Source organism: Dendropsophus ebraccatus, chromosome 9 (assembly GCF_027789765.1).
Source record: "Dendropsophus ebraccatus isolate aDenEbr1 chromosome 9, aDenEbr1.pat, whole genome shotgun sequence".
NCBI classification, from domain to species: domain Eukaryota; kingdom Metazoa; phylum Chordata; class Amphibia; order Anura; family Hylidae; genus Dendropsophus; species Dendropsophus ebraccatus.
Window position 1 is genome coordinate 100,157,352 of NC_091462.1, and position 20,480 is coordinate 100,177,831.

Genomic DNA, 20,480 nt, shown 5'->3' on the forward strand with positions numbered 1-20,480 from the left:
GGATTTATCAAACATGGTGTAAAGTGAAAATGGCTCAGTTGCCCCTAGCAACCAATCAGATTCCACCTTTTCCAAAGAGTCTGCGAGGAATAAAAAGTGGAATCTGATTGGTTGCTAGGGGCGACTGAGCCAGTTTTACTTTACACCATGTTTGATAAATCTCCTCCAAAGTATCTATGATCATTTTATGATTTTGGATTTCCCCTTTAAATTTTCTGAATTTGATAGTCTTGTTAGTCTGGGTTAAGGACATGAGCCGCAGCGAGCAGGAGACAGAGACACAGTGGGGATACAAGGAGGGGGATCAGGGATTGGGAGTAATCCTCTGCTCCTCTTCACCAAAGGTTAAATGCTTAAATCTGTCCATGGCGACTAGTGATAAGTAAGCCTGAAATAGGAAAAAACAGATTAAACATAGATATCGGTGAACGACCACTCACGAACCAAAAATCCGTAAAGTCTGGTGATCCGAGGAGGCTGCTGCCATATAATGGGGAATCAAATAAAAACAATTCCCTTCCCCTGCTCCATATACTGTGCATTAGCCAGGAGGGGGCGATAGTGATCGAGAAGATGGCACTGATCGGCTTATTGTCTACTGATAACCTGATATCAGCCATGAGCGTCTTATGACGGCTAGAAGTATAATAAACCACTAGACCTTTGACCTTTGGAACCATAAGATGGCTACATGTGCCATATACAGCATATCGTCATCATCTCCTCACACCAGTGATTTTCAACCTTTTTTGAGCCGCGGCACACTTTTTATACTTAAAAAATCCACCACCACCAACCAAAATGGCACAAAATGACACTAAAACAGTACATATTATACATATAGTTAATAATATAGATTCTAAATGTATTTATACTCACTCAGTGTGAAACCTGGGCCTGTTTTCTTCTCCCCCCTGTGCTTCTCTCCTGTGCTTCTCTCCACCATACTTCTCCCCTCTACTTCTCTCCTGTGCTTCTCTCCACCATACTTCTCCCCCCTGCTTCTCTCCTGTGCTTCTCTCCACCATACTTCTCCCCCCTACTTCTCTCCTGTGCTTCTCTCCACCATACTTCTCCCCCCTGCTTCTCTCCTGTGCTTCTCTCCACCATACTTCTCCCCCCTGCTTCTCTCCTGTGCTTCTCTCCCCCATGCTTCTCTCCTGTGCTTCTCTCCAACATACTTCTCCCCCCTGCTTCTCTCCTCCATGCTTCTCTCCTGTGCTTCTCTCCCTCATGCTTCTCTCCTGTGCATCTCTCCACCATGCTTCTCTCCCCCATGCTTCTCTCCTGTGCTTCTCTCCACCAAACTTCTCCCCCCTGCTTCTCTCCTGTGCTTCTCTCCACCATACTTCTCCCACTGCTTCTCTCCTGTGCTTCTCTCCACCATACTTCTCTCCCCCATGCTTCTCTCCTGTGCTTCTCTCCCCCATGCTTCTCTCCTGTGCTTCTCTCCAACATACTTCTCCCCCCTGCTTCTCTCCTGTGCTTCTCTCCCCCATGCTTCTCTCCTGTGCTTCTCTCCCCCATGCTTCTCTCCTGTGCTTCTCTCCACCATACTTCTCCCCCCTGCTTCTCTCCTGTGCTTCTCTCCCCCATGCTTCTCTCCTGTGCTTCTCTCCCCCATGCTTCTCTCCTGTGCTTCTCTCTACCAAACTTCTCTCCCCCTGCTTCTCTCTGCTGTTTCTCTCCCCCATCCCCAGGTTTCTCTCTCCCCCTTCCTCCTCACCTCCTCCGAGATGGTCACCGCTGCTGTCTGCCTCACCTACTGGCCGCCCGTAGGGCCCTGACGTGCTCCTCCAATCAGCGGAGACCGGGAGCGCGGTGCGCTGCGGAGGGCCGTAGCACACACGTTGATTGGATGCAAGCATCACGGCCCGCCGCAGTGCACCACACAACCGCCCACATTATAATCCGCCACTTATCGCTGCGCATTCCCGGGGAACAAAACACAGGTGCACCATAGTTTGGGGAACTTTCCCCGCGGCACACCCGACCATGTGTCGCGGCACACTAGTTGAAAATCACTGCCTCACACCATAAAGGAATTGTACAGGATTGTAAAAACATGGCTGAAAACAGCTCCACACCTGCCTATGGGTTGTATCTGATATTGCAGCCTGGCTCCATAAGAGTGAATGGGGCTTAGCTGCAATACCGCACACAAACTGTGGATAGATATGGCGCTGTTTCTGAAAGAAGGCGGCCATTTTTTTTTTATCCTGTACAAGACCTTAACAGGTCAGGAATATTAACATAAACATTGTAATTACCCCAAACGTGGCTGCCATAGAGTTGGACCTCCTAAGACCCTTCCTGTCTGCCCTCTAACCTAAGGAGTAGTTGGGACAATGTGAAGGAGGAGGTGGCAGGAGTTGGTGAGGCCCATCATTTTGGGCCTTGTCGGGCGGTATTATTTATTTCCTCCATAGATGTCTGTGTATAGTACGGAAAGGCATGTTACTTAAACACGGTAGATACCGCTTTACTTTATGATGTACGGCACTATATGAGATTGCGACCTGATTCACTTACTATCTGGCTGTATTATTTTGCCGTTTGGTAATGTTATTTACACACTTAATTATTATAGCGCTTTATGGCAATATTTATCCACTTCATAGCATATGGCACAATATGGCAACATTACTTTGGCGTTGTATGGTGATACTATTTATAGCACTTTATGGTAATATTTTTTTCACTTTATAGCATATGGCACAATATGGCACCATTACTTTGGCACTGCATTTTTTAACTGTATTGTACTATATAGTACTATTATTCTGGCACTTGATGGCAGTATTTATTAACTGTATAGTGTATGGTACTATACTATTATTCTGGCACTTGATGGCAGTATTTATTAACTGTATAGTGTATGGTACTATATAGACCTATTATTTTGGCATTGTATGGTGATATAATTTATAGCACTGTATGGTGATATTTATTCATGTGTTGTGGCACTGATATTTTTCACTGCCATCTCTGTATCACTTCTATGTGACCGTCCCTCACTGCTTTACCCAGAAGCCTCCACATAACTGGATCCAACCTCTACCCTTCTATTCCATACAGGTCCTAGCCCTGTACATATATATATATATATATATATATATATATATATATATATATATATTAGTAAAATGTTACCTATGCATAACATATGACTGAATAACAAGGAGCTACTCACCCAGGAGATAATGGAGAAGAAGGAGAAGGCAATGGCTGCTCTTGCAGCATCGGCCGCTTGGTCTACCTGGGGGTGATTTGCCGTCCTTTGCCATTGGTTGGCCAAGAAGCAGAAGCACACAAACCAGAGGAAACTCCACAGCCCTGGATCAAACCCAGAGGAGAAAAACATAAGTAACAAGTTATACAATACAATAAGTTTAAAGGGATGATGTAAGTCAAAGATGGCCCTCTAGAAGTTGCAAAAAAGCTTTGCTTTGGCTGTCCAGGCATGATGGGAATTTTAGTTTTGCAAAAGCTGGAGATCCTAGGTTCCCTTTCCCTGCTGTAGGTAAAGCCCAGTGTAGGGCCTAAGGGGGCGGAGCATGACACAAGGATTAAAGGGAATCTGTCAGCTCCCGGGCCCTATCTAAGGTGCTTACAGTGTGCTGTAGTTGGCAGTCCCCTAGTGAGCATGGTGCTTTTTGGTAATTTTCCGTGTAATGGATTATGCACAATTTTATATCTCCTACTGTACTCAAGAGGCAAAGAGGAGTTGTTTGTGCCACAATCTGGCACACCTCACCACTCCTTCCCCTCCCTCCTCTTCATGAATAATCAATGCTGCCCGCCCTCCTACTCGCTCAGCTGTCAGCCAGTGTCTCTGATTGCAGATCGGTCCTCTGTAGGCAGTTTATGCCTGAAAGGAACACTCTGGGGTAACTGTCCTGTTTAGAGACCTGCCAGCAGTTCATTCTCTGGTTCAAATCCCCTGATGGGAATGTAATATAGTCCATCTTTATTTATGTTTTTCTCATTATTGTATAATTTTTAAGGCTATGTTCCCACACAGTATTTTTGCTCAGTATTTTGGTCAGTATTTTGCAACCAAAACCAGAGGTGGATTGAAAACACAGAAAGGCTACAGTATGTTCTCACACTCTTGAAATTGTGTGGATGGCTGCCATTTAATGGCAAATAATTAATGTTATTTTGAAACAACGTCCGATATTTGGCATTAAATGACGGCAATCCGCTCAATTTCAACAGTGTGAAAACATACCTTTCTGTGTTTTCAATCCACTTCTGGTTTTGGTTGCAAAATACTGACCAAAATACTGAGCAAAAATACTGTGTGTGAACATAGCCTTAAAAATGATACAATAATGAGAAAAAAAGACCTCTATTTAATTTCCATCAGGGGAACCAAACCAGAGAAGGAACTGCTGGCAGGTCTGTAGACAGGTAAGTTACCCCTAGACCACAGCTCTAACACATCAGACATAAACTGCCTACAGAGGACTGATCTGCAATCTGACAGCTGAGCGAGCAGGAGGCCGGGCAGCATTGATTATTCATGAAGAGGGAGGAGGATGCATGCCAGAGTGTGGCACGAACAACTGCTCTGTGACTCTTTAGTACAGTAGGAGCCATAAGATTGTACATAATCCGCTGTACAGAAAATTACCAAAAAGGCACCATGCTCACTGGGGGCTGCCAGCTACAGCACACTGTCAGCACCTTAGGTAGGGCACAGGAGCTGACAGATTCCCTTTAAGAACACATCAGAGAGATGACTGGTGTCATGCTCTGCCCCCTCCAGTCCTTCACTAGACACAACACAGTCTATCAGATTTGCCTGGAGGAACCTTTACAGTTGGAAACCGTGAGGGAGATTTATGAAACTGGTGTAAAGTAGAATTGGCCCTGTTGCCCCGAGCAACCAATCAGATTCCACCTTTCATTTTTCAAAAGATTTGTGAGGAATGGAAAGCGGAATCTGATTGGTTGCTAGGGGCAACTAAGACAATTCTACTTTACACCAGTTTGATAAATCTCTCCCCATGTGTCTAAATGCTGCAAAATGCAGGTTTCACTTCTTCTTTTATATGAAAGGATGGTGTTATGTTACTGAAGAGGAAGAGATGACAGAGGAAATGCTTACTTTCAGGTTGGGAGTGTATCGTACAAATTTATTCATGATACAGTGATCATGGAGAAGTGGTCTACAGCCTGTAGTTCTTTAGAAAGACTACAACTCCCAGCATTCTTGGATTACTATGGGGTAAAAATCGAGGCTCTTGTACAGCGATCTGCAACGTGTGTCTACAAATCCCAGCATGCCTCTGCAGTGTCCAGCATTTCCCAACTTGTGGCTCGATAGATGAGTGCAACTACTACTCCCAGCATGCAATGACAGCCTTCAGCACTTCCCATCCTGTGTAACTATAACTCCCAGCATGCAATAACAGCCTTCAGCACTTTCTATCCTGTGTAACTATAACTCCCAGCATGCAATAACAGCCTTCAGCACTTTCTATCCTGTGTAACTATAACTCCCAGCATGCAATAACAGCCATCAACACTTCCCATCCTGTGCAACTATAACTCCCAGCATGCAATAACAGCCCTGACCTGTGCCTCTATAGCTGTTGTAAATCCATAACTCCCAGCATTTCCATAGCAGAGGATTTCAAGGTGTTGTGAAACTACAACTTCCAGCATGTCCTGACAGCCTTAGGTATTCCCCAACCTGTGGCTCTCCAGCTATTGTAAAACTACAACTCCCAGCATCCCATGAGCATTGGAAGCTCCAGAAGGAACTTGTCCTCTGGTGACACCTATGGGAAGTAGCATCCATGCAAATCAATGCTGCCTTGAAACATGACTGGGGATTTAATCCAAGCCAGACGTTCCTCCAGAGAGAGGGGTCACCCATCTATAGATGTGTTTTGGGGTTCTCTGGTCAGTACAGAGCAGGGTGCTGGCTGTCTAGCAGGGGGTCCTTGCTGCTGACTTTTCCATCTTTTCCATAGTCGCTTCCTCCAAATCAATGATCGACATGATTTTCCATCCGCCCAGGATGTGATTTATATTAACCCTTTATTCTGGACGTGTTCAGCGTTAGCACGGAGGGTCTGGGCCTGTGTTAAGCACAACCCGCAATTTCATCGTATGGCAGGTAAGACGCCGCCTGTACACGTTGAGTTGAAATTCTATCTTGCGGCAAAATGAACGCCAAATGTCTATTATTATAGGGAAGAAATAGCTAATTATTCTGTCCCATTTTATATGGGTATTGTTATGCAAATGCTGTTTACATGGGACTGCAGGTAAATGTAAGAGGTATGTTGGGCACGGAAATAATCACAAAATGAAAAACCCAGCTCTGCTTCATCTGTTATTATACTAGACCATGAGACCTGTAGCACACCCCTCCTGCCTGGCCAGCAGAGGGTCACATTAAGATGATGATGATGATGATGATGATGATGATGATGTCATACATAATGTTGATGGTAGGATACCTAAAGCAGCTTTCTAATAGCATATTTTGGAGGCAGCTTTAGCTTCAGGTCAGTATGTGACTTTAATGAGAAGCCATAAGACAAGACTGGGAATGAAGGTCTCCTAAAGGATAACATTTGGTCCTGCAACAAAATGCCTCTCTGCATCCGGCCCCCCAGCCCCCTGCTCTGTACTCATGAGGGCAAGAATCCCGCAACAGCAGTCTACAGATGGGTGAATGCTGCTTGTGGAGAGGTGTCAGGCTTGGCTTACATTCCCAGTCATGTCCTAAAGCTTCTTAAAGCTGAATTAAAGAAAAAGCTACCTCCAAAAGGTGGTATCAGAGAGTTGCACAGAAGCAAAGGAGCACCAACCATCGAGATCGTTACTCGCTTGCAGTGCATAGCTGATTTAGGGGTTGTGTTAATGACTGATATAAGGATCATGTGGCTGGCACTGCTATGGAGCCCTAAGGCAAGCACTGTTTATAGAGGTCCTGTAACTTTTACAACTAAGAGCGTCCTGTGGCCGGCTCTGTTATAAGGTCCTGTGGCTGGCATTATAATAACGTCCAGTCACTGGCACTGTATAATGTTCTGTGGCTTGCACAGTTATAAAGTCCTGTTACTGGCACTGTTATAAGGTCCTGTCGCTGGCACTGTTATAAGGTCCTGTGACTGGCACTGTTATAAAGTCCTGTTGCTGGCACTGTTATAAGGTCCTGTGGCTGGCACTGTTATAATTTACTGTGGCTGGCACTGTTATAAGGTCCTGTCGCTGGCACTGTTATAAGGTCCTGTCGCTGGCACTGTTATAAGGTCCTGTGGGTGGTACTGTTACAAGGTCCTGTGGCTGGCACTGTTATAATCTCCTGTGACTGGCACTGTTATAAGGTCCTGTTGATGGCACTGTTATAAGGTCCTGTGACTGGCACTGTTATAAGGTCCTGTGGCTGGCACTGTTATAAAGTCCTGTCGCTGGCATTGTTATAAGGTCCTGTCGCTGGCACTGTTATTAAATTCAGTAGCTGGCACAGTTATAAGGTTCTGAGGCTGGCACTGTTATAATGTCCTGTGGCTGGCACTGTTATAAGGTCCTGTGGCTGGCACTGTTATAATCTCCTGTGGCTGGACCTGTTATAAGGTCCTGAGGCTGGCACTGTTATAAAGTTCTGTAGCTGGCACTGTTATAAGGTCCTGACGCTGGCACTGTTATAATCTCCTGTGGCTGGCACTGTTATAAGGTCCTGTGGCTGGTACTGTATAAAGTTCTGTAGCTGGCACTGTTATAAGGTCCTGAGGCTGGCACTGTTATAAGGTCCTGAGGCTGGCACTGTTATAATGTCCTGTGGCTGGCACTGTTATAAGGTCCTGAGGCTGGCACTATTATAAGGTCCTGTGGCTGGCACTGTTATAAAGTTCTGTAGCTGGCACTGTTATAAGGTCCTGAGGCTGGCACTGTTATAATGTCCTGAGGCTAGCACTGTTATAAGGTCCTGAGGCTGGCACTGTTATAAGGCCGTATAGATAGCACTATTATGTAGGTACTGTGTCTGGCAGTCTTATAGGGGTCTTGTGTATGGCACTGCTATGGCCAACTATAGAGGGTGCAGAATCTTCATGACACCTACCACACAATGGGGACCGAGATGGCACACTACTTCCCTACAGTGGTGCTGATGTACTAACCTGAGAAGCCCATATCCAGCATGACCGCTCTTTTCCTGTCCTTGACGCTGCTGATTTGAGGGAAATTAATGTCCAGAATGATGAAGAATACGCAGGCGAAAAAGGCGATGATCCCCACAGAGATGGCGTAGTTACAAGCTCCCTCATGTTTGTTGTAGACACAGTGCAACTCCGGGCTGTCAATGTTTATGTAACCTTCATTTATTATGGAGCCAAAGACCACGACGGAGAAGACCTGAAATGGTAACAATATCTGGTTAGTAGTGGCCACCATGTATAACAACAGGTAACACCCCATGACAAATGATTGACTATATAGCCCCCTATAACAGCAGTCTGGCTGTGTAGTCTGGAGCCCGCTATAACAGCAGTTCTGGCTGTGTAGTCTGGAGCCCCCCTATAATAGCAGTCTGGCTGTGTAGTCTGGACCTCCCCCTATAACAGCACTATGGATGTGTAGTAAGGACCTCCCCCTATAATAGCAGTCTGGCTGTGTAGTCTGGACCTCCCCCTATAACAGCACTATGGATGTGTAGTCTGGAGACCCTTAAAACAGCAGCCTGGCTGTGTAGTCTGGACCTCCCCCTATAACAGCAGTATGGCTGTGTAGTCTGGACCTCTCCCTATAACAGCAGTATGGCTGTGTAGTCTGGACCTCTCCCTATAACAGCAGTCTGGCTGTGTAGCCTGGAGCGCCCCCTATAACAGCAGTCTGGCTGTGTAGTCTGGAGCGCCCCCTATAACAGTGCCTTGTTAAGGTAGAGAGTAGAGTTCCCCTTTAAATGACATTACCACTGGTGGTTAGAGTGTTTATTCTACTGTGGCCATACAGGGAATTTACAATTTACAAGCCGCAGGCTAAAGGGGATTTTTGTACCGACTGTTATGAAATATATAGTTAACCATTTTATTACCAGGCTACCACAGTAAAAAATAAGAATTTAAAAAGGAACTTCACCCGTAAGGATAACAGAGCTATTCCCGCAGTGAGCAGCCTACACCTAGCTATGGGTAACTATGAGAGGAGGCCATGTTTTACCTTCACTGCTTCACAGTCCCTGGCTCCCAGATGGCTGACTAAGTGTGAAAGTGTCTTCAATGTGATCTATATATATATCTCACCAACTTCTCACCTCGCCGCAGTCTCACTTTCTGTGACTGATGAAAATATTCATCAATTAACATGAATGTGTAAATACTCTCACAGCCGGAAACACTCAACCTCTGAATCATGCCTAGTTTATTTTAACTTAATGTTTTTCCTCTGGGAAAGCTGGGTGATGACCAGTATGGCTGCCACAACAGATAGCATATGACGGCCATATTGGTTGTTATTCATCAGATAGGTATATGACATGGTACTGTGTTTCCCGGAAAATAAGACAAGTGTCTTATATTAATTTTTGCTATCAAAGATGGGCTTGGTCTTATTTTCAAGGGAAGTCTTATTTTTCCATGAAGAAGAATTCACATGTCACATGCACAGCAGGGACAGAGTGTGGTATGGCAGCTTCCTGCTGCCAGGGGGAGCTCACCACAGCACAGCAGGGACAGAGTATGGTATGGCGGCTTATGTCCCCCAGGGGGAGCTCACCACAGCAAACTGGTACAGCACAGCAGAGACAGAGTGTACAATGTGAAGGCTTCCGGCCACCACCGCAGGACACTTGTACAGCACAGCAGGGACAGTGTACGGTATGGCAGCAGGATAACAGCAGACTGTGTGCAGCTCTACATCTCGTGGTAGGGGACAATAGGGATGGCGGCAAAAGACGGGCCTCTTGATGCCTTGCCTGCACATTCCGCAGAAGGGGACATTGGGGTTGGCGGTAGGTGACGGTCTTCATGCCCTGGTGTTCTGTTCGGCCGGCATGCTTCCAAACAAAATCTTTGCTAGGTCTTATTTTCAGGGAAGGCCTTATATTTAGCAATTCAGCAAGACCTCTACTAGATTTTATATTTGGGGAAACAGGGTATATAAGTAAACCAGTCATGTGACTAGCTTCTAATAAGCACATGACCAGTAGAGGATAAGTGATCTCTGCCTTAGGGTCCGCCCATGCTTATCTTTAACTAACCCCGCCCTTGCTTAAATTCCTAAAAGGGAAACATTTCCTATTGATTCTACCTTGTTTGAACAGTCTGTAGTTCTAACAAAGTTTGTTTGTTTCTATGACTAGAACAAAATTAAAGCGTTTTATGTAACTGATTCTCCATAGCATCAGATTTTACACTCTGGTGACAATGAAAGAACATCCCTGTCTCATCTACAGCAAATGGAAGCTATCCGTGAAGTCAGCAGCTCGGCACATTCCAGCCTCTTACCAAGCCCGGCATAAAGTTACAGACAACTTAAGGCAATAGTCTCCAATCCAAGGGTAGGGAACCGTGGCTCTCCAGCTGTTGCAAGACTACAACTCCCATCATGCCTGGACAGCCAAAGCTAAGCTTTGGCTGTCCAGGCATGTTGGGAGTTGTAGTTTTGCAACAGCTGGAGAGCCAAGGTTCCCTACCCCTGCTCCAAACTGTGGTTTTCAATCTGTTGCAAAACTACAACTCCCAATATCCCCTAAAATCCCACCCCTATGTGTCACCCAAAGAGAGGGGACTGAAAAATTTAATTAATTTTGCCCAGTATCAAAAAACATGCCTGCCTTTTTCTAACAATAGCTCCACCATCTGTCTACAGGTTGTGTGAAGGATTGCACCTCAGTCACATTCACTTCAATGGAACCCACAGAGAGGTGTGGGGATACAGAAATGTATAACAGTACTGATACCTCCTCCCTGGTCCTATTATTGTCCGGCAATAAACCGGTTAAAAAGCGTCAGACAGTGAATAAGTCATGTTCTGCGTTTTACTTCCCGCCTGGAAATCTGCCAAATATCCCATTTGCATATTTAATTTTACGCTTATGTCTCAGCTTTTGGTAATTGAAGATGGCCTACAGCTCTATGTATGCAAAATAAATATTAGAACTGGGGAAGTACGATTTTACCAAGCGGCGGAATATCACACGATTGAAAGGCAGATTTGAAAACTTAATTAAATTAAATAAAAATCATAGTCATAGGAATAACTAAATACAAGGCGACAATGATAACCAAGAAAAAAACTGATATATTATATATGGGGTCTGTAATCACCTCAATTTGTAGCAGTAATAATGTCCTGGGATAGAGTAAAGGGGTACCAAAGAAAAATCAATTATAAATCAACTGCTGTCTAAAAGTTATATAAACTTGTTATTTACTTCTATATAAAAACCTCAAGTGTTCCAGTACTTATCAGCTGCTGTATGTTATGCAGGAAGTGGTTTATTCTTTCCAGTCTGACACAGTGCTCTCTACTGCCATCTCTGTCCGTGTCAGGAACTGTCTAAAGCAATAGAGGTTTTCTAAGGGGATTTGCTACTGCTCTGGACAGTTCCTGGCATGGACAGAGGTGGCAGCAGAGAGCTGGAGTCAGACTTTTCCAGTGTCAGACTGGAAAGAATACACCACTTCCTGCAGGACATACAGCAGCAGAAGTACTGGAAGACTTGAGATGTTTAAATAGAAGTAATTTACACAACTGTATAACGCTTTGACACCAGTTGATTTGGGGTAAAAAAAAATACCTCATTATATAGACCCTCCCTATTTGGGGTGTGGCCTTGTTGGAAAAGAATAGCCTTGATGCCTGCAACTTCTTAAAGTGACTCTGTACAAACAATCTGACCCCCCCCCCCCCCCCCCAAACCACTTGTAACTTCGGATAGCTACTTTTAATCCAAGATCTGTCCTGGGGTCCGTTCGGCAGGAGATGCAGTAATTGTCCCAAAAAACAACTTTTAAACTTGCAGCCCTGTGCCCAACGGCCGTGGCCTAGCATATCTGTTCCCTAACTTTGCACCACCCCTCCGTCCCTCCTCCCCACCCTCTTTATCATTAGGAATTCCCATAGGGAATTCCCGTTGGGCACAGGGCTGCAAGTTTAAAAGTATTTTTTTAGGACAATAACTGCATCCCCTGCCGAACGGACCCCAGGACAGATCTTGGATTAAAAGCAGCTATCTGAAGGTACAAGCGGTTTGGGGGGGGACAGATTGTGGGTACAGAGTCACTTTAAAGGGGTGGAGCTTGCAGATGCCTGGACTCTCTTAAAGAGGTGGAGCTTCTAAAAGGGATAGTCTTACCTGGACCCCTTAATTGGGTTAAAACTTGCTGGAGAAAGAAGAGTCCTAACGTCTAAACTCCTCTAACTGAGGTGAGACTCCCTGTAAAAAGGATAGGGGCAGGATTTGTTGGAAACACTTATTATAATTATTTAAGTTTTATTAACTGAATAAGGGTACTCTCACGCCAGGTATCCCCTATCCACAGGTGGGGGTCTAATCGATGGGACCGATGCTGATATCTAAAAAGGCGCATCCCTGAATAAAAAAAAAGTGAGCAGCGCATGTCCGGATACTGATCATTATTTCTAGCCGTAGGGAGCATTAAACAATAGCCGTTGTTTATACAGCGTGTTAACATAGCCTCAACATAAACCCGGTAATTCAGTGTGTGCACACGGAATTAGAAAAAAAAAAATCTCAGGGTGTGAATACTTTTTGATTCCTTTTTACCTCTCTGTCTCTTTACTACAACTTCTATAATCTAAGTGTTTTCTAGTATATTCCAAGAGATAATAACCCCCATGTGACCAGATTCTCATCCGATCAAGCCAATCCAATCTGAGTTCAAGCCTCCAAAGGCCCTGTGTTATCTGATTTACAAGATGACAACAACGTGACTTATTGGGAAAAAAAGTTTCATATCGTGAATAAAATTCCCCAATTTTATCTGATATGACAGCTGGATAGAATAAAATGTTCTGGTGATGATTTTCTGGATCTTCATTTGAAGTGAACTGAGAAGTTAGAGTGTTTCTGTAAGATTGGATTACCAACCAAACATATAGGGGTTTTCCACCCTCAGACGATTTTGATTTATTCACATCAGCAATAATTCCCATTAATCATCTACTTACTTAAGTATCATGCAGAAAAAACCCATCTGTTCTGCCAAATTCCCTAAATATTAAGAAATCTGGTGAGTACATACAGCTGCTTATTACTCCTTGTTTTACTGACACATAAGACAACTGTGAAATGTTGTCTGATCCCAACTGCAGAACAATGGCGGTCACCAAGCAAATGCTTGCCAAGTAGAGATGAGCGAACCTCGAGCATGCTCAAGTTTATCCGAACCCGAACGTTCGGCATTTGATTAGCGGTGGCTGCTGAAGTTGGATAAAGCCCTAAGGCTATGTGGAAATCATGGATATAGTCATTGGCTGTATCCATGTTTTCCAGACAACCTTAGAGCTTTATCCAACTTCAGCAGCCCCCGCTAATCAAATACCGAACGTTCGGGATCGGATGGACTCCAACCCGAACCCGGTTCGTTCATCTCTATTGCCAAGCCGCGTCTCCACATTTGCTTTCCGAATGCAGATGGAACTACAGGATTATTGGTGAGGAAATGGGTGTGGATGCCTACACAATATAAATGTGGGGGCATAGGGGGCCATTTACGAAGGTTCCGGACGAGGTGTAAGCCAGGGAGAAGGTGCAAATTCGCCCCCTTCTCCCTGGAGTATGCATGCCGTATGGGCGGGCATGAAGGGGGGGGGGGGCTATGTGGGATCACGGCAAGCGGGTGAGAAGGCTTGGCCTACTCCAGTACCTCATTTATCATGATTTACGCCTGCTCGCAGGTGTAAATCATGATCCAAATCTACACTTGCTGGAATTGCCTGGCCAGATTTACTAATAAACATATAGATACACCCAGCGCAGATAATTAGTGGGTAAGTCAGAATAAGGAGGGTCAGGATTATATAGGTGACAAATACCTGTATAGAAATCCAACTGGAAAGGTGAATATGTTACTTGCCCAGATGCCAATATCATTGGAGTTCAGCCGAAGTCCACATCCAGCTTTTATGCAGTGTAGAGAAGTTAATCAATGGGAAAAAATCTTCTGAACCTATATAATCCTGACCCTCCATATTCTGACTGACCCACTAATTATCTGCGCTAGGTGTATCTATATGTTTAGTTTATGATCTGTATAATTGGGGGAATATAGGGTGTCCCCCACACACCTAGCAGCATTTATATATTTTTGTATACAGCGCTAGTGAGCATATCAACACACGGTGTATACTAACACAGTGAGTTGACTGCATTACCAATATTCAGATTTACTAATAGGCGTCCTCTCTTAGTGAATTCAGCCGGTAAAAGGGTGCGGGGCCTAATATAAGACGGATGTACAAGTACGCCAATCTTGATAAATCCCCCCGTTAAGGCTTAAAGGGGTTATTCATGCTTAGAAAAACATGGCCACTTTCTTTTAGAGACCTCTCCTGTCCTCAGTTTGGGTGTGGGTTTTGCAGATCAGTTCCACTGAAGTAAATGGAGCAGAACTGCAATTGCACACACAACCTGAGGGGTGGCGCTGTTTTTGCTAGGAAGTAGCTGTGCCCTTTCAAATCCTGGAAAACCCCTTTAGGAAGCAGTGTGGGAGCCTACAGATTCAGCTATGGTGGTTTTTGATTCTCAAAAGAATTGCATATTGTGAACTGTAAACCGTAAGGCCTAAAGGCCCTATAACATATAGCAATTATTAGTCAAACGGGCCGATAATTTTCCGGTGTAAGGCTAGGTCCACATCTTGTTTTCAGCCCCACATTGGGCTACATGTCGGGAATTTGTGAAGAGAGGATGCTGAAGTAAGCCCAACATGTAGCCTGTTATACGGCTGCCAGCCCCATTGACTTGTATGGGCAGGATGTATTCATTTTGTGACAACATTCTGTCCATTTTCCAGATGTATTCTATTTTTGTGCAGGACCCAAAAGCATAGAAGACCACACAAACGACCCAGCGATCATTTCTGCCCATACAATAACCAAGACGTGTGTAATAGGTTTGTTATATGAACACTGATCTACCTGATTGATGGAACCTGTCATCGTTTTCCTGCTACCTGAATGAAGAGTCATCGGGGCCGTCCCTGCTGGCTTCTTCCTGCTGAACCGGCCGTGACTGATCTCTTAATACATAAACAGGGAGAGCTCTATCAATCAAGATTGGCAGGATGGGAAGAAGTTACCAGGGATTGCCATAATGACCCATTAAAGTGATGACAGGTTCCCTTTAATCTAAGGGTTTGCCTAGAAAGCCTAATAATGGCAACCCAGCTACCTGTAACCTGTTTATGGTGAGTGAAGATGGCTGGTAGGCCAAAAAAGGGGCAATTCCTGTTGACATTAATGGAAGTTGCGTAAACATATCCCATCTTCATTAATGTCAATGGGCTCTTTCTGGCTTACAGACCATCTCTAGTCACCACAAGCAGATTGGAGGTGGCCAGGAAGCCATGCTTAGGCTTCATATCCTCTTTAAGGCTGGGTTCACACTACGTATATTTCAGTCAGTATTGTGGGCCTCATATTGCAACCAAAACCAGGAGTGGATTAAAAACACAGAAAGGATCTGTTCACACAATGGTGAAATTGAGTGGATGGCCGCCAAATAACAGTAAATAACTGCCATTATTTCAATATAACAGCCGTTGTTCTAAAATAACAGCAAATACTTGCCAATAAATGGCGGCCATCCACTCAATTTCACCATTGTGTGAACAGATCCTTTCTGTGTTTTTAATCCACTTCTGGTTTTGGTTGCAATACTGACTGAAATATACATATACTGACTGAAATATACGTAGTGTGAACGCAGCCCTGACCTGAAAGTGGAGAGTCTTTGTAGTCAGTGTTCTTGTCAAGCTTAAAGGGAAGCCCCACTCACTGCAGCTAGCCACCCCCTCAGCCCGGGATCTCTGGGTGATGGCTGACAAAGACAGGTCTGTATTTCTTGCTCTTTCTTGAGGCCAGAGGCAGTATTATGCCTTTGGCCACAAGAGGCCGATTTCGTGCTTAATGCGCCTGCAGAGAGGGGAAGTAGATGGAATGCCGGGGGGATTGCATGGGAGGCAGGTAAGTATGGTTGTTGTTTTTTTGTTTTTTTTATGATACCTAAAGGGGGATTGCTTACAGGGAAGGGGGGGGGAGGGACTACAAACAAGGTTATTGCCAACAGAAGGGGGGTTACTACAGGGAAAGCTTATGCCCAGGGGGCATTATCTATATGGGATATTGCCTACAGAAGAAATTTGCCTATTGAGGGAATTACCAACATGGAGGATACAATTTACTTGGGGGTGGGGGGGGTCTAGAAACATCTAAGTACTATATGGATGCACAGAGGTGGCCACACTACTATAACAGAGGGAACCTAACTACTATTTTTAGGACACCTTACTATTATATGCAGGCACAGAGGGGCGTAACTATTTTATGGATGCACAAAGGGGATCTGACTACTATTTAGGGGCACACACAAGAATTAACTATTATATGGGGGCGCAGATGGCTCCAACTACTATTTGGAAACAGAGGGATCTAACTACTATATAGGGCACAGCAAGGCCTAACTACTATATGAAGGCACACAGAGGATCTATACTACACAGGTGCAAAGAGGTGACCTATACTATATGGAGAAAGAAACAGGGCCTATATGTATTTTATATATACTATATATTGGTTTTCAGATGGGACTTATCCTCTATATGGGGTCACAGAGCAGCCTGACTGCCATTTGGAGGCAAATGTACATGTGAATGTAGACCAACTGTTCCACAATATTTATTTTGCTAGGTTACATTGGCTTTTAGACATTTGTTTGTTAAGTTTTTGGTTTGCCCAACTTTGCTTAATCATTGCCCAGTTTTTTAGCCATTCTGCATTCCACTCAGAAGTGTCTGAAGCTTAGATGGAACATTGTTTGGAGTGATCTATGGCAGAAGTCACAGCCTCTGATCCTCCTCTTAAAGAAAGATTACCTATGACTTCTCTAAAAATACAACAAAAAGCAAGGTGTTCTGTATTTAAGGTAGAGGAACTCCTTATTTCTGCCTCCACTATTGCTTGCGACCAGGATCTGCATGAGTACACCACCATTAAGGCCCCCATTGAGGCCTGGCAGTGTCGCCCACTTGCAATTGCAGCTGTTGCTAAGCAACAGCCCAACTGCTTAGAATCACAGCACGTATAATTTGTATCACATCCATGTACGGAATCAATGTCTATTGCTTCCTTTGTAGCTCCATTTTAGCGTATTCCACAGGGTGTATGAGTCTGGTTGCCTAGCAACCACTTGACCGGGTGACCACCATTCCAGTACATGTAGCTATATGTTCATGAGTGGTCACAGGACGTTTTACCTGCTTTATAGATTGGATTTGTGGTCCTTTTGGGCCACAAAAATATATGAATAATATACTGTATGTTCCCACAGATTTGTAAGATTACTGTTTGCTGTCATTGAAGGAGGACATTCTTGTGTTTAGATCCATGGATTGACTCCCCTATAGGCCTAAGGACACGTCCACACTCAGCAATTCCAAGAGGAACCCCACCGCGGACTTCGGTCTGAATCCCCCTGCCTCACTGTCTCAATGGGATGCCTTATGTGCCTCCACTCTCCACCGCTCTCCGTTCAAAGAATTGACATGTTAATTTGAGCGGAGAGGAAGACATCACATTGAGACAGTGAGACGGGGGGATTCCGAGCAGAGTCCGCGGCAATGGTTACGCTTGGACTTTCCAGTTTGTATTCTGTAGATTTTATAGGATAGGTCATCAATGTGTTATTAATGGTGGTTCATGACCCTTTGCGGAATAAAGCACCTGAATGGGCCAGTACCAATCGCTGCCACATGTATGGATGGGGTGCTGTGCCTGTGGGGATTTTCCGCTCACACATTGATGGTCTATCCCAATGGTCTTTAACTTGTGGGTCCCCAACTGATGCAAAACTATAACTTCCAGCATGCCCTGACAGTGTTTTTGCAATGGCTGGGGAGCCACAGGTTCGGTCTCGCATGCCTATTCTAAGGGTAGTATTACACAGGCCGATGAAGGCCGATAATAACTGTAAACGAGCGCCGATTTGCTAGATCGACGCTCATTTACTGGGCCTATTACACGGCCCGATAATCGTTTACCAAAAGCCCTTGCTTTTACTTTATACATTACCTATCCAGGCTGCAGGGCTCCTCTTGCGGTCTTCTCCCCGGGTCCCGCGCGCTCCAGCTTCAGAGCGGCCTGTCTCAGCTGACAGGCCACTCAGCCAATCACTGGCCGTGGCGGTCCTGGCCAGTGATTGGCTAAGCGGCCTGTCAGCTCAGACAGGCACTCTAAAGCTGGAGCGCATGGGACCGGGAGGAAGAAGAACGTAAGAGGAGCCCTGCAGCCTAGTTAGGTTATGTAAATCGCCGCCATTACACGTAGCGATGCGCAGTCCGCGCCCGACAATTACTGGTTCATCGGCTGATTGTTGTATTTATTACACGGAGCGATAATTAGCCGAATTGGGCCGATTATCGTTCCGTGTAATAGTACCCTAAGGAGGTGCCACAAAAAGAATAGAGGAGACATGGGTAGTTGGATGGAAATAGTAGGGCCTATGCATTTCTAAGAAACCTGGATGACAAAACAGTAGCTAATAATGGCTGCTATAACTTTATGGAGCCGTCTATATCAGGAAGAAAAGATCAGGAGCAGAACTAGCTGAGTTCTCTAGCGGCAGGTACAAAGTGACTTTGCTGAGGGAGATCTATTTCCCGCTGTCTCAGGGGTAGATAAGTGTTTACCTACCCCATAGCGTCACCCAACAGGTAATTGCTGTGCACTAAGGGAGCAGCCAGCAGGCAGTCACTGGAAGACTTACAAATGTTCATCCTGTCATCTGTGGTTGTACATGAAAGACAATTCCTTTAAGGGAAGTCGATCTTCCAAAATCCAATAAAAATTACACATTGCGGGTTCAGAGACACTAGGTGGGACACTATAAGTAAGAGCATCCAACCCTGAAACGCATCAAGGGTATTTCGGCTCTGTAGGATTGCTACACGTTTTTAGGAAATTTTGGAAGATTGCAGTAAAGGAGACCAACATAGATAATCTGGACTCTTACAAGATCAGAGGAAATTCCCAGCACTCACTTGACATAACTTGCAATTAGGTTTTATTCCATATGGAGGTGTACGTAAGAAACAACAGGACATGTTTCAGCGTAGTCTGTCTTTATCAACTGGACTACGCCGAAATGCGTCCTGTTGTTTGTTACGTGCACCTCCATATGGAATAAAACCTAATTGGAAGTTATGCCAAGTGAGTGCCGGGAATTTCCTTTGTTTTTGCTGTATACCTATCCACGTAGCAACACGTTCCGGAGTGCCGACATCCTGTGTACTCTCACAAGATCAGAAGCATCATACCGGTGCTCCAAGACTCTAATCATTTTCGAGATCAGATCAGATCAATGTATAGATTAATGGGAGAAGCTCCAGGATATCTTTATTTATTTATATATCTCTGATCATTCTGGGCTTAGTAGTCCAGTGGGCGGTGCTACTAAATGACTGACAGCTATTTGTGTATGTGTTCAGTAAGAGAGCTGTCACTCACTGAGTAGGATCACCCGTAACCACCAGTTATTTTCACGAATAAATGACAAGTCCTGGAAGTTTTCCCACAAAACAATCTGCTCCTTTCCTTTCCTTCTCTTCTCTAACATGACGGCGGCAGATTAAAATACATTTTTAAGGTTACAGTTGCCTTTAATGAACATTCTCAGTCTGCTACAACTCATGGAAAGAATTACCATTGGCCAGATCTGATCAATTTATTTGTGTAAAAAATAAATAAAATGAAAAAAATAATAAAAAAATAGCTTCTTTCTTTTAGAAAACTATAGTAATCTGTATAATGAAACAATGCTGCTTCCCAGAAAAGCTGGGTGACAGCCCCTGACACATCTGCAGCACTGGTTGTGAGAATCATCTCATGCATCCGTCATCCCAGCTTGCTGTAGTGTAGAATCCTGATCACTGTGCACCAATAGGAAGCCGGTGACATTCATTGATGTCATGGACACCCAGCACGCCTCGACCAGCAGCTGACTCCACTCCTGTATCCAGGAAGACAGCGAGGTGTTGCCTGAAATAAAGGCAGAGCTTTCCTACGCACAGGCTCCTAGAAAATCACACCTCCGGGAAGCAGAGCCAGATGTGTCCTTGGTGTCTTCCCCTTTAAGTGCATCTTAATATACATATAGACATAATGTAATACTTAACCATCATATATATATAATGGATGACAAGCTAATGCAATGACATTCAAGTGACCTTGAAATGATATAAACTAAGGTCCTAACAAATCAATCAGCTGAT

The 20,480-nt window shown here is 44.6% G+C and overlaps 1 protein-coding gene across 2 annotated transcripts in view; it reads right to left on the reverse strand.

Moving 5' to 3' along the window:
* SYNGR3 (synaptogyrin 3) overlaps positions 1 to 20,480 on the reverse strand; it is a 33,551-nt gene that overhangs the window by 5,694 nt on the left and 7,377 nt on the right. The window contains exons 2-4 of one of the 2 annotated variants that reach the window (XM_069984048.1): positions 8,148 to 8,382; positions 3,194 to 3,336; positions 152 to 388 (exon numbers count right to left, since the gene is read on the reverse strand). In XM_069984048.1, coding sequence (XP_069840149.1) covers positions 305 to 388; positions 3,194 to 3,336; positions 8,148 to 8,382 — 462 coding nt within the window. In that variant the 3' untranslated portion in view covers positions 152 to 304. Of the gene's footprint in view, positions 1 to 151; positions 389 to 3,193; positions 3,337 to 8,147; positions 8,383 to 20,480 lie in introns of those variants that run through there. The other variant, XM_069984047.1, reaches the window with a different exon arrangement.